At 28.6% G+C, this 14,937-nt stretch overlaps 1 protein-coding gene and 1 long non-coding RNA gene across 2 annotated transcripts; one reads left to right on the top strand and one right to left on the bottom strand.

The window, feature by feature from the left end:
- Positions 1-171: 171 nt before the first annotated feature.
- Positions 172-4,572, top strand: LOC147658146 (uncharacterized). Its single transcript, XR_015291144.1, has 3 exons — positions 172-360; positions 4,036-4,231; positions 4,312-4,572. It is a non-coding gene; the product is annotated as an uncharacterized LOC147658146 (long non-coding RNA).
- Positions 2,489-14,831, bottom strand: puf (ubiquitinyl hydrolase 1 puf). Its single transcript, XM_086904863.1, has 12 exons — positions 14,597-14,831; positions 14,081-14,177; positions 13,618-13,957; positions 13,222-13,519; positions 12,399-13,142; positions 6,310-12,301; positions 5,513-6,230; positions 5,243-5,433; positions 4,982-5,159; positions 4,667-4,833; positions 3,835-4,505; positions 2,489-3,769 (listed from the first exon to the last, which is right to left on the bottom strand). The coding sequence occupies exons 1-12, from the start codon at positions 14,706-14,708 to the stop codon at positions 2,937-2,939; spliced, it is 10,341 nt and encodes a 3,446-aa protein (XP_086760989.1). The 5' UTR covers positions 14,709-14,831; the 3' UTR covers positions 2,489-2,936.
- Between the last annotated feature and the right edge of the window lie 106 nt (positions 14,832-14,937).

The raw sequence follows: 14,937 nt of genomic DNA, 5'->3' as shown, positions 1-14,937 counted from the left end.
TGTACTTCTTTTTTTTATTTATAAATATGAAGATTATCGAAACGCGTTTCATGAGACAAAGGCATTTGTTGCTTTTAATGAATAAAAGTAAATATAAATGCTTTTTTTGGATATAATTTTATATGATTTTACATTCTTTATTCTTTCTCTTCTTTTTCTTATTTTTAGCTTATTTTCGATTATATTTATGATTTTATTGAACTCAATAAATCACTGCCAGCACGTAAAAGTTAAAAATACTTGATTTAGTGAAAAATTCATTATACTGTATGTGCGTGTATAATACGCTTGTTATTCATGTTTGTTGCAACCAGCGAATAAATCTACCAACACTAATCACAGTATTTTGATCACAAATACGTACGTCAAACATTAGAAATACATTTGAGACATTATGCGATATTAATTATATGGACACAATTATTCATTTGAATTTTTGTAAAACTATTGAACATATTTTATCTGTTTTTCTTCTTACATTTACTAAATAATAATACGTTGAAAAGAAGATACGAAGATTTTAAAAGATAATATTATGATTGAAAATAGTAAAGAAACTTTGACTTAATCACATTTCTATTTTTTCATTTTTTTTATCATTAATACTTATTAAATTTCTTAATAACTGTCACAAAAGTTAATTAATAATCATATAATCATTGGTAGTTGTTTCTAGAATTTGTAGTTCATCTTAAAATGCACCCAAAAAATCATGATTTATTCTATCATAAAATTGCTATTATATTTAATCCCTTAATTTGATTTTTTTAAAAGTATGTTTCATAAATAGGTAAACTACAAAATACTTTTCAAAATGATTATTAATTAATTAATTAACATTAAGATGACAAAGAAATAAACATATCGCACAAGAATATCATATAATCTTATTATTAACATTCATTGCTTTCTCTTTTCAATCATTTCTTATTGTAATATATTGTCGAAATCAAAAATACACGTGATGATTCTTGAATCTTAATATGGACAAGTTATACTTTAGTGCCATCGTCTAATAATAAGCTATGATGAAAACATGTATATATTTTTATATCAAGCATATAAAATAAATTATGAGTTTGTATCTAAATTGTATATTAGGCTATAGAGTTGAATAAAATAATTTAAAATGAAAATACTTTAAGAAACATATTTTGTTAAATAATTGGGATTTAATATTTCTAGCAAAATTACTGATCTGATATACTAACTTATTTATTTCAATATATCAATATATCCAATACTTAAAAAAATATATATTTCTTGAAATATATTGTTAAATATATTGTAATTTATTGTTAGAAATATTATTTTACTGAGCAATTAGACTAACTCAAAAAATCCTAGCCCGCATTTGTTTTTTATAATACAAAATTACTGAAAGGATAAAAATTAAAATTTAATTATACTAATTATTTCTTGAACATAAATTCCCAAAAATGTTTGACAAATGGCGATAAAGTAACTTGTTTATGTAACAAATTAGTAAAAAAAACAATAAATATATATATATATATTTTCCTCTTTTTTTTAATAGCAGTTATTATATAATATATATATATATATATATATATATATATATATATATATATATATATATATAATATGTAATAATAATAAATATAATAAAGCAGTGCATGTAAATTAAGCGCATACATAAAAGTTTATATGGATATGTTTCCAAGTTTGTTATACATTATAAGAAAATTACATTTAAATAATATTTTGCTGATTTTTAACAAATATTTTGGAAATTTAATGATAAAATTGTCCATTTGTGATGTGAGATATTTGTAATTCTTATATAAACAAAAAATACTTTATACCAATATTTCAAATACTTTTTAATTGCGATAATTATAAATGTTATTATGATAATACGAAAAATAATTAAAAATATATTAAATGAATACTAAAATTTATCTTTATAAAATAAAATTTTAATAATGTTTTTATATGTTTAATAATTAAGTTTTGCAAACAAATTATGTGAAATATAGTTTCAATAATCAAAATGATTGCAGTCCAAAATATAAATGAATGTCTTTAAAAATTTTGTTCAAATAAACAAATTATTTTAAAAATATAACAAAACATATTTACAATATCAGAAATAAATGTATCAAAATAATTAATATTATTTATCTAAATGATAAATTTTTTTTATTATTTGGACATTAAACATAAAAAATGTAATATTATATATGTTGTAATTATATATGTAAAGTTTAGAAAGTTGTGTTGAATAAATGTGAAATTGTCTATAATTTTATATATATAGAACAATTAATTATATAATTAATTATTCATAAATATTAAAAGTATGATGAAAATATTACAATGTGACAAATTATTTAAAGATAAATATGTAAATAATATTTAAAAATATACAATTTAAAAAATTGACAAAATACTATTATTTTATAATTTATGTTAAAGAATGAAAAAAATCTGTAATATGTCGAAAAATTAAATATGGAAAGACTTATAATTTTAACAAAAGTTTTAATTATGTTTCTTAAATTATTCACAAACTTTTTCACAACTTCTATTATTAAATACTGGGTAGTTTTATATTGTGTATAAGTGTACATGAATATTATGAGGAGATAAATAATCTCACAACACTAACGAACATTTATTATATAAAATGAAAATTGTTCACTTCAAATTGATGATTTTTTTTTCTTTCCTTTTTGAATATAACTTAAATAGGCAACAAATATCTTATTTACCTACATTTGGAAAATAAATCGCATTTGATACATATATAGTAATATATGTATCATTTTTTAATAACATAAGAGCACTAAAATTTGTCCATTTAGATCTTGAATTTTCGTCTTGTTATTTTAAAGAATCACACATTTATATGTAAACTTAGTCCTGTATTATATGCTTCTATAATAAAAGCACCATTCAAAACATGTAGAGAATTAGTTATTTTTTGCTTGCAATTGCACAATTGTTTGCAAATCAAGAATCGTCTTTTCCAACATTTCAAACCAAGAAACATTAGTCAACGAACATCGCAATTGATTCGTACAATTATTGGTTGTCACAGTATCAATTAAACTCGGAGATATTGTACTGATGTTTGTAGAAATATTTTCTGCTTGAATATTGTTTCTTGATATGGTTTTATCATCTCCAGAATCAGAAGAAGTCATATCATTTACTTCTATTTTGTCTTTTTCTTCGATGTTTATGTTAGAAACGTTTTTTTGCTCATTAAATTCTTTAATTGGTAAATGTAATTCTTTATCATTAGTTTCATTATTTTCATTCACCATAAATTTACGTTTTTTCGTAGGAGCTTCTACTTCCTGTTGATTAGACTCTTTTACTTTAATAGCTCTGGTTCGAGACAATAACGTTTCTAAAGCTGGTAACAAACTACTTGGTGGCTTCAGTCTTGTACTGCTATTGTAAACAAGAGCTAAGGCTCTTAAATCTCCCGTTAATCTATGCGCAGAAGCTTGAATATCTACTGCTTCCACCATTGCCACCATAGAACTAACTAAATTGTCAATAAGTAAGCAAGTTTGTTCAGTCAATACATGGTTAGCAAGTTTTGGAAAGAAGGTCTTGAGAAAAGCATGAATTGCCGGTATCCCTAACGACGATCTTTCATCTAATAACACAGCATCTACATAATCCACTGTATAGGAAGAACAAAGAAGAGATGCAATATGTTTTCTGTCTATATGTGTAGCAGCATGAACATCTAACCATAATCTAGGAAATAAGGCTAAGTGTAACGGAACACCTGTAATCAAATAATTATTATAAACTATTTTACTTCCCAAATTTTAGACAATAAATAATATTTACCTTCAAACCCTAACATAGCACTCAGATTAACTAGTGTATCTGTCATACAATCGTTATTAATTGCTAATCTGCACATTACATCAATGAGTTCATGATATGGTAAATAAAATTCAAGTAAAGCATTATCATATTCTGGATCTACTCCTTTTGATGCTTCTAATTGAGAATGTGGTACTGCCATTTGAACCATTGGTCTAGCAGGTCGAGTAGGCATTTTTCCTGGAGGAGTAGATCTTCTTGGAAGATAAGGACCAGGTGGAACAGCAGCATGAGATTCTTGAAGAGCTGCATGGCAGTGTGATAGCAATGGTGCTAAAATTGAGATTGCTTCAGCAGGAACAAGCATTACAAGTTCTTTCAAAAGATCTATAGCAAGATTTCTCATATCTGGAGGATTGTATGTATTTAACAATGTTGCTAATTTTCGTAGAATATCTGGCCATTCTTTACAATTTGCTAATATATTTCTTGCATCAGGTCCATCTCTAGCAGTTCTGATGCATCGTACAAGTTCCACAATAATGGCTATAAGTTCAGCTAAGTCACCAGCAACATGACATGCTGTGGCTTCATGATACATGATATGCAACATATGAAATGCTTCCAGAGCCATACTTAATCCTCCATTATATACAACATAAAGTCGATCATCATCTGATTCAATCAGAATACTGTAAAAAATTGATTAAATATACCAATTTATAATATAAAAGCCAATAAAAAGTCATAATATAAATATTTTAATTTTTGTTTTGAATTGATATATATATATATATATATATATATATATATATATAAATAAAAAAATATATTATTAAATATATATTTATACCGAAATGCAGAAATAAGTGTAGCCCAACATGATCGTCCATCTAATCCTTGTAAGTACGAAGATAAAGTTCCTCTTCTGAATGATGCAATTTCAGCTTCTTCTTGTTCTGTTTGATCAGAATGTCTTGCAACTAACAATTGCATTAATTTAAATAGTTCATCCACAGCCTATGTAAGAAAAAATAAATTTTTTTTTTAAAAATTATTTTAAAATAATTTTTTTTTTAATTTTTTTTAAAAATAAGTTTTATAAAAAAGTTTTATAAATAAGTTTTATAAAAAAAAAAAATAAAATTTAAATTAATAAAAATCTTACAGTCGAATATTGAGTAGGGTGAGGTGTTATATTTTTGAATGCCCATTGAATATTTTGATGTGCTGCTAATTGTCTTGTAAAAGTGCGTGATTGTTGACAGCATAATCGTAATAAACCATAATAAGCAGGTAACATTACTCTGTTAAATAATACTACATCCTGATCTTCATGATCAGCGCTAAAATTTAAATAAAATTTAATAACTCAAATATATTATTTCTTCATATTATTTCAATTTTGAATTAAATAAATAGTACATACAGTATATAGTTAAATGCAATGTTCTTTGTTATATGAGGATTATGAAGTATAAGAGCAACATTTTCCGGACAATCAGAACAAACATGATACCAAAATAATAATACAGCTTGTTTATTATGATGCACTGGAATGCTAGGTTCAGAAAGTTTTGGATGAAAAAGTGTCCATAAATCATTCAGATATTGTCCGAACTGAAAATAAAAATATAAAATAATTATATAATAATGATTAAAATTTAATATTATATATTATATATTATGAAATACTTACCATTAACTTCTCTGTTTTAGAAATAACACAATATGTAAGTAATGCAAAATAGGCAGTGAGTTTCATTGTACCATGAGTTTGTATATCAATATAATGTCTTGCAGGTTGCAATAATCGTAAAAGTGCAGTATATATTTTATGCAAAATTAAAGTAGCTTCTGGGGATAATTGTAATTCTCTAGATGTATTGCATCCTAAACCTAATCTATGAGCACTGCGATAACCTTGTCTGAAATGAGTCGATGGAACCAATGATACAAGAAGAAAAGCAGCTGCAGAACGAACTCTTTGATTTGAATGTTCCAATAAAAAATGTTGTAACCATGTATCTAATCCTTGTAATACCCAAGCATGTGCAAGTTTACTTCTTGTAACGGCTAAAGCTAGCCATTCTAATGCTCCATGTGGAGCAACTCTGGCTGCTTCCCAAACTCTGCCTAAAATCAATTGAGTCATACATGGCAACCCACTTAATCCTGAGCTTTCTGTTAACAATGTCAATAATTTGAAAAATGGTTGGCAAACATCTGTATGTTTTGTTATAGCTTGAAATATCATTGTTATAATATGTATTGCTAATCTATCATTCCAACGACATAAAGATTGTATCAAGTTTCGTGTTTGATTAAGATTAATGACATCTCGTGTTTGCTGATATAAAAAGGGAAACCCTTTACCTCCTGCTACAGCACTAAGATCTATTGGAGACAATGATAATCTAAAATATAAAAATATAATATGTAATGCAATTCTTATATTAAATAAAATTAACAAATTATTAAAATTTTTAAATTTACCTATGATCAGATCCTCTACTACGTTCAACTAAAGTTGCTATTAAGGTAATCATTTTGTCTAAAGAAGCAGGTCTCAACTTTTCTGTTGGCATAGCAACAACTTCTTCTTCCTCTTCTTCTTCACTAACTGCATCAACAAATTCATGTGTTTTGTGTCCAAGATAAAAATTTATCATAGTTGATATAGCTTGTACTCTTATTAGAAATAACGTTTCTTCTTCACCCATTTTACTAAATTCATATAAAAAACTGAAATATTCAGTAAGATGTTTCAAATGTTGTTTCGCATGTTCCATAAGAGACAAAAGCATTCTTACAAATCTTGTCACGCATGATCGTGTGCCAACCGTATTTACGTCATTTTCTTCATCACAAAGAAGATATAAAGGTGCTTGAGTAGCGCGCAAACGTTGTATCACATGAATACATAACCTTTGGAACATTTGTCTTACCATTTGATTAGGGCATTTGACTAGAATTTGAATTGGCCACCATGAATCTCCAGCCATTTTTTCAAGAAATCTAGCACATGCACCAGCTGAACCATTAAATTGTTTTGTTAACAATTCTACCCACTGCACCATTGTTGGTTTTTCCTTGGCATGAATAAAAGTCTCCATAAAAAACGATGTTGAAAGGTCTGCTGACATTTCTGTTATATCAGATTGTATAGAGAATAATGTTTGTGGTATATATCCACATATTTGCCACATAAATGTAAAGTATGTATGTTCAAATATATTTTTGTCTTGTAAAAAATGCATATTATCTTGCCATATCCAATCTTCAAGTTCTTTATTTAGTTCTAATGGTGGTAATTTATTAGTATTTTTATGAATCAATGAAGAAGATTGTCGTCCATTTGGACTTGAAACAGTAGCTTCTTCTTCTTTTGCTTGATCTCCAGGATCAGTGCACCATTCATAAAATAGCATGTATGCTGAGTTTGTTTTTTCAAAACTAAAATCCATAAATTTATCTGTAACAGAATCATAGGTTTTACTTGTCATTTCTCCACCAAAACATTCTGCTGCTATTTGATTTGGATCAAATGGCTTAACTTCTGCATCATTAAATAAAAACCATTTATCTTTATTAGGAGATGTACGATCTCTAATAAAACTGTAATAATGTCCACCATCAGCTGTACCAGTATGAACTGTTACACCTATTAAATCATACTGATAATGTTCCATTTCTGTACCATCATCATCATTTAATTCTGATTGACAATCACTTTCAGATTTTCTTTTTTCAAAAGCTTTCTTTTCTTCTTGATAATGTTGTGGTATAAGTTTTTTTTCGACATATCCAGACATATCTAATCTTAATGGAAAACTAAAATGTGTATTTACTTTTTCTTTTGACATAGTTCCCATATTAAATGTATATCTCATTGTATTAAAACACAATATATGTGGTAATTTTTTAAAACATGCTCTTTTTTCTGCTCTTGCTTTTTTACCACATTGTGAACATGTATACATATTATCACCCTCCAAAGTATCTTTAACTGTAACTTCATCTAAACTTTCATAAAGATTTCTCATATCAGCCACTTGGCAACGTACAGTATAAAATTCTTCTAGTGTTCTACTTACATGTTCACAATCTAATGATACAACATTATTAGATATTACACCACAAAATAATGTTTTTACTAAATTTTTTAAATCTGATGTCATTTCTTCTAATTTTGATACAAGGTCTATAAAAAATTCAGCCATATCTTTTTGTTCTCCAGTATTGAGAGGTTCATGATTCATGGTATATACTCGGCAAAAACTTCGAGGATTATATGCTTTTCTTTCAGACTCTAGAAGATAAGCAAACATTCTTTGTAATTCTCTTAATGTAAGTTGGTGTTTATTTGCTCTATTACAATCAGCTCCTAATATAGAGACACGTGCTTGTGGCATCATATACAAATGTTGCATACAACTAGCCATATAACAAGTAGCACCTAAATTAGTTAAACCAACATATCCACAATCAGAACGTCCATCTTCATGTGGCCAATAATCCCATGGATATGGAGAATGAGGACCAGGTTTATGTTGAATTAGTAATTTTTCATGAAGAATTCTATAATTATCTGGAGCAGATTTTACAAGTTCGACTAAAAGGTCAAAAGCTGCTGATCTGGAAACTTGACTTTTACATTTTGGTACATGTTTTGATCGAGGATTAGGCAATGCAAATAAAAAATCGAATACTTCATGTAGTAAATTTTGTCCAATTTTCCCTTGTTTACAAGGTGGATTATGTGTCATAATGTTACAAGTAAGGTTTAATAATCCAACTAAACCATCATCTTCTACTGTATTGTGTCGTGTCTCAAGATGATCTCTATTTAAAAGTGAATCAATTACTCTTATTGCTAAAGCTTCAAGATCTATTGTTAAATTAGAATCATCTGAACCTTCTTTAATAGCTTCTTCTGGAAGAGAATCAACTAATCGACAAACAAGCCAAAAATAATCTCTACAAGCAGGTCCATATGGTTCTTTTCCATCATCAAGTACTGGATGTAAATGTAATGGTAAATCTGGTTTTCGATGAGAAGGTTGCATTGCTTCAGCAATTACAAGGTGTTCCAATAAAGTATTTAACATTGGTACAATTAAATTGGAATTAATAGAATTTTCATCTTCAAATCCTGTAGTTCCTAAACATAATTTATATAAGGCTGTGCAAACTTCTCTTCTCACTGCTGGTTCAGGATCTTCCAATACTAATCTTCTTAACCAAGTTTTTCCAAATGGTTCTGAAGATGAAAAAAGATACTGCTTAACTGTTTCATTACTGTGTACCCAACAAACCAATAAAGCCATAGTATAATGTATAACTTGTGATCTTCCAAAAAGTCCTGTTTTGTAATGATTTGGATCTCTTGGTAAAGATGCTTCATTTAATATACTTGTTATTCGAGACATAACAGCTTCAACATTCATCATTGAAAGCATCACTTCGCTTAATTTAGGTACAAGCAATTTATCTGCTTTATTTCGTTTTTTTTCTTCTTTAACAACACCCAAATAACAGAGTTGTTTTAATAAACTAGCAAGACAGTCCTGCTGCCATTCACTACCATCACCTTGTTCCAAGCAACCAGACATAAAAATATCAAATAAATGACGTAAACCTCCATGTTGAACAAATAATGTGGACCAAGTAATATCTTTTTCTTTGTCTTCATGAGTATCGTCTGTATCGACATCACCTTCGTTACCAGATGCAGTAGATGTACAATTCACAACAGAAGATTGATTCGTTGTACTACGTCTACTTAATGATTCTACTATATATAAAGAATACATTAGTTTTTGAGGACTAGCAGGATCTAATAATTCTAGCAAGGTTGTTTCTCCCAATTTTTGAAATCCTCTTAATAAGGTTGGACTAGTTGGTAGTAAAGTTAATGTATCCCAAACTCTTCTCGAAAGTACTTGGGCTTTTGTATGAGGAATTTCCTGTCCTCCTTTGACAATTGTTTTCATAGCACTTAAAGTTCTCATTAATGTAAATAATTGTTCAAAATATTGTGGACGTAATAACAATAAAGTCGGTAAAGATTCTCGAGGAGGTGGTGGCAAAAGAGATGGTGAATCCACATCTCGTTTATTACATCTACCCGTACCATTACCTCGACCAGCACCAGGAGAAATGAATACTAGTTGACCATCTTTAAATCCCATTTCTTGCAATGTCTTTTCATCAAAATCAATAGTTAATTCTTGACCTTGTGTAATCATCCTAATTGGACCATCAGTAAGTAAAGAACCTAGTACTGAACTATTATTTTGACCCGCATTTGTATTGGATGATGATTTTTCTTGATTATTTTGAGTATCATCCCACCACTTAGCAACTTCAGCTCTTAAATCAGCTACATAATCAGTACTAAGAAGAGTGAAACTTGTTTTTTCAGGAATTCCTGCAGGCTGTACAAATATTCTTAACTGTTGACCTTTTTCCGAAGTATTCATAGCTACATGACTACCGGCACCTCTACCCTCTAGTATCCAACGTCGCAAATGATATGCATACCGTTTTCGGAATGCTTCTAAATGTGTTCTTAATAATAACAAAGCTCTTTGTATACAACGTAAACTAGCTTCTTCATTTATTTCCAGATCAGCACTAGCTGCAGCAAGGTGAGTCATACATTGTGAAACAAATTCTGCTTCTTGAGTTAATTGTCTAGACATGTAATATCCATTTAGGTATTGTATAGCTGCCATACTGACATCTGTACTTTTTGCTTTTAATGCAATTCTCCACAAGAAATCCATACCAACTGAATCCACATCTCTTAAAGGTCTGTCCAAATGTGCAGCAGCTAAACGAGCTAAATTACACAATTGTTGAAAAAGACTGAGGCCTGTCATACTAATAGTTTCAGGTGGCAAACTTGGTAATTTACGCATACATAAATGTTTAAGTGTATCCATTCCAAGTGCATGTTGTTCTGTTGATTTTGCTTGACTAAGCAACCAACTAAATAATTCATCTGCACACGTAGAATCTTGTGACAAACATTGCCATAATATGTCCACCTGTTCAAGACTTAGACGAAAACAATCAGGTGAACCTAAAGGTGAAAAAATAGAAGATAAAAATTGTAATCTAACTTGTATTTCCGTTTGATGAGAATATAAACTATTTTTTGGCCCTATACTAGTATATGTTTTCAGATTATTAAAGAAGTGTTTCATCATTCCACGTTCACGATCAGCCCATGTTGTTATTGTATGTGCATCCATTGCACCAAATTGTTGAAAACTGGCAAGTAATTTAGGTAATAATCTTAAAGATACAACTACAGAACGGTTAGTTGCAAGATTTTCTAAACAACCTTCTATAAATTTCATAGGTATCAATCGATCAACATTGAAACAAAGAAGATTACACAAAGCTTTTTCAGCTTCCAAAGCTAAACCTTCTCCTAATTGACCAATTTTATCATCTTGTAAAAGATCCCACAATAATGTATTTCCAGCTTTACATACAGTATCCAAGTTGAACTGAGAACTAACACGTGTTACTGTTTGGCGAATACTTCTTACTTGTGGAGGACGACAAACAGAGCGTCTGATTGTCATTGTTGGATGAGAATGATGAGGATGATAAGCTTGCATTTGTATAGCTGTTAAATGACGTGCAGCTAATTGAGCTAATTCTTCTTCACAACCACTTTCCTCTCCATCAAAATCTGCCATATTTTTTTCACTTTTATTAGATATTCTACTACTATAAGATCCTTCTTCATCTGAAAGCATTTCGTCTAATCCGGAAGGTAAAAATGTAGGTCCAGTCGCATGTACTAAACCTGCAAGTTCTGATATAACAGCACCAGGTCCATCTGCTGCTGCAAGAACACCAGCTACATCACTATCATCTTCATCATGCGAAGTATCTGCAGAATCAGGAGCTCGATCTACATTATGTGCTACTAATGACATATATTTATTTTTATTAGCTCTTCTTAAAAGTGTTGCTGTTGTTGGAACTTGTTGATCACTTGGATCTAAAGCCATTGCTTGTTGCTTTACACGATCTAATGCATCAACATTTTTTGGATCATCAATAGAAACTAATCCACCAGTATCTAAAGTACTGTTTAAAACATCTTCCGGCCTATATTTCATATCTAACATTAAATCTTTAGTCTTTATGTTATTTTCTTCATTAACGATACCTTCTAATGTTTTATCTACAGTAACTAATGAACGTTTTTGAGGTTTTTTCCGTTTTCTTAATACTTTTTTCTTTCTTTTCTCAATTGCAACTGTTTCCTCTGTATTAGATTTTTCTGTATCTGCTTCTGCATCTGATCCACTCTGTTTTTCTTTTATATCATCTTGTATATTACATGTAGAATCTTTTATCGATTCAGCAAAACATTCAGATTTTTCTATTGTAGGATCTTCTCCTTCGTTTGAACTTGTTTGTACAATTGTTGTGCCCATACTTTTTGCTTTAAATGGACCTGTTAATATTTATGTTATATAATTATAGTATTATTAATATATATTATTAAGTCATATAATTTAAAAATAAAAGTTTCAATTATATATGCAGCATACCTTCCCCATCACTACTATCACCTCTTGCTTGTTTTCGTGGTGATGGTCCTTCTGATGGTGCAGGACTAGGTTCTTCTTCATCCTCATCTGGACTGCTTCCATCTATTCCACTAGGATCACTAGTACTACTACCACCAATGCCATTATTACCTCTTAAAATCTCTCTGTTTTTTATAGATAAACCTCTTGGATAACCTGAACCACCTGCTGTCCAAATAAATTTTATCAAAGCAGATGCCAGGAATAAACTTTGTTCTGTATGGTCTTTTGGCTCCAATTTTCCTAACAAAGAGTATAAATGTAAAACTGGAGTTGGAGCCAAATGTTTTACTAAGGGTGCCAATAAATCATATACTGGACGACCGCAGTGTTTTAATTGTGCAGCTTGCCACATAGTATCCATATCCGAACATGTGATTCTACCTTCCATAGCTAAGAAACTTAGTACAATATGACTTTGTTTAATAACCTCTACATGCAAATTTGGTCCAAATATATGAGCTATTATATTATTTTCTGTTAACCAAGCTGCTAAGGCATGGCCCACTTGTTCCACTTCAGCGACAGTTTCACTATTGCAAAGTTCATTGAATGCAGTAATATGAGCATTTATCTGAGCTATTCCTGCTAATCTCATTGTTAAAGTTGTACTAGTAAAATATTTAAATGCTAAATCCAATCCATCACGATCAAAACTTGGTAAAACAGCATCAATAGGATCCTTTACTGCACTCCACATGAAATCTAAGTGTAAAAAACTATTAATTCATAATTGAAAATTAATATATCAAATTATTTTAATTTTATTTATTTCAAAATTTACCTGCCATTGTTCTAACTGCTGGTGTGCGTAATTCTTTATCTGCTAAGCGACACATATATTTCATAACACGACTACGTAATGGTATAAAGAGCTGAATAACACTACCATAATTCAACCAAAGTTTTAAATTACAAATCACTGCAACCATTGAATGAGCAAGACTAACAGGTAATGTGTTTTCCATATCAAAACAAGCAGACATTAAATTAAAACCACCTTGATGACAAAATATAGAAACTGCTCTAATTAAAGGAGCTGGCACTTCTGGGTCATGAGGTTCACAATATCCTCCTTCATCCTTCAAAATAATAAAAAAGTAATGTATAAATATATAATATATTTAACAAATTTATAAATTTTTAACAAATTTATTTAACTTTATTTATAATATATTACTTTTACTGGAGCTAATGGATTAATTGCACCACTATGTTTCATTGCAATATATAGAGGAAAATTTAATAAAAATATTTTTGAAAGAAGATGGAATAGTTTTTCTCTATCTTGTTGAGACCAATTTTGTTTTGTTTGTGTTTCTGTTTGTGCAAAATCAGAGTTTTCTATTTTATTTTCATCTGCTTTTTCTTCTTCTTTTTCATCTTTGGATAATACTTTTGTTTGCTGACCATTTTGTTGTATAATTTGTAATTGTTGTAATGTACATAATACAACACTTTGTGTTAGTCTTATAAATCGATCAAAATTTTTTATTTCTCGATAACAGCACATGCATTGTCTATAAAAATAAATGAAAAAAAATTTTTAAAACAGAAATAATACGATTATATTAAAAATTTAATATATATATAGTTTGTATAAAAATTTATATAAAGTTTAAAAAACAAAAATAAAATCAGACCTTTGCACCCACTGATTAACATAATGTAATGTTGTATCCACATCCGAAATACAAAGTAATCCCAATCCATCTTGTTCCTTTGATGATCTTTCATCATCTAAATATAAATTATAAGTTAAAAACAATATAAAAATTTTATAAACAAAATCAAGAAAACATTCTTATGTTACTACTATTTTTTTTTTATTTCAAATATTTAATCTTAATTTTAATAATAATTACGATTTTTGTAAAATATAACTTATTTAATTATTTTATTATTTTATATATTTAATATTGAAATATATTCGTGTATTAATAGGCTTTAAAATTATATATAAACGATGAGGTTATACATTATAATGTTATAAACGAAATTTTATAATATAAAGTTAAATATAATTATAAAAATAATTTTTATAGTAATTCTTTTTCTAAATTATTTATATTAAAATATTAGATGATGATACAAAACAAAAATTTACAACATGCCCGAGTACAATAGGTTAATATGAAAATATTGTGCATTTTGCTTACAGGAGAGCAGAAGATCGTGAAAGTCAACACATACATCGCACATGGTTTTCTTCCCTTTAGCCTCTGAAAGGCTTTTAATCACGTTAAGTTCATCACTCAATTTCACCACCATCCATTGCAAAAGTTGGTAATATTATTAAACATTTGTATTCTGATTATCCTCAACACTTGATTAATTCGTTAGTCACCATATTGCTTTTTTACGCAGCTGCATTCACTTGCCGCTTACTTCAGATGAACAGCAGTAAATAGCTTTCTATTTTTTGTAAATTTTTCGTATTTACAAAAAATAATATAATAACGTAAAACTATTTCACTTTATTATTGTAGTTTACGAATGT

Source organism: Apis florea, unplaced genomic scaffold (genome assembly GCF_048593485.1).
Source record: "Apis florea isolate Af1SG1 unplaced genomic scaffold, ASM4859348v1 contig_2350_pilon, whole genome shotgun sequence".
Classification (NCBI taxonomy): Eukaryota; Metazoa; Arthropoda; class Insecta; order Hymenoptera; family Apidae; genus Apis; species Apis florea.
The sequence above is the reverse complement of the archived record's forward strand: the minus strand, read 5'-3'. Positions and strand labels throughout refer to the sequence as shown.

Bases quoted from the DNA above. Each gene is read 5' to 3' on its own strand.
- puf (XM_086904863.1), bottom strand. From the start codon at position 14,708: ATGGTGGTGAAATTGAGTGATGAACTTAACGTGATTAAAAGCCTTTCA. The intron at 14,178-14,596 runs GTAAGCAAAATG...ATTTATATTTAG, and splicing joins TCACGATCTTCTGCTCTCCT to ATGATGAAAGATCATCAAAG. The intron at 13,143-13,221 runs GTAAATTTTGAA...TTTTACACTTAG, and splicing joins AGCAGTTAGAACAATGGCAG to ATTTCATGTGGAGTGCAGTA.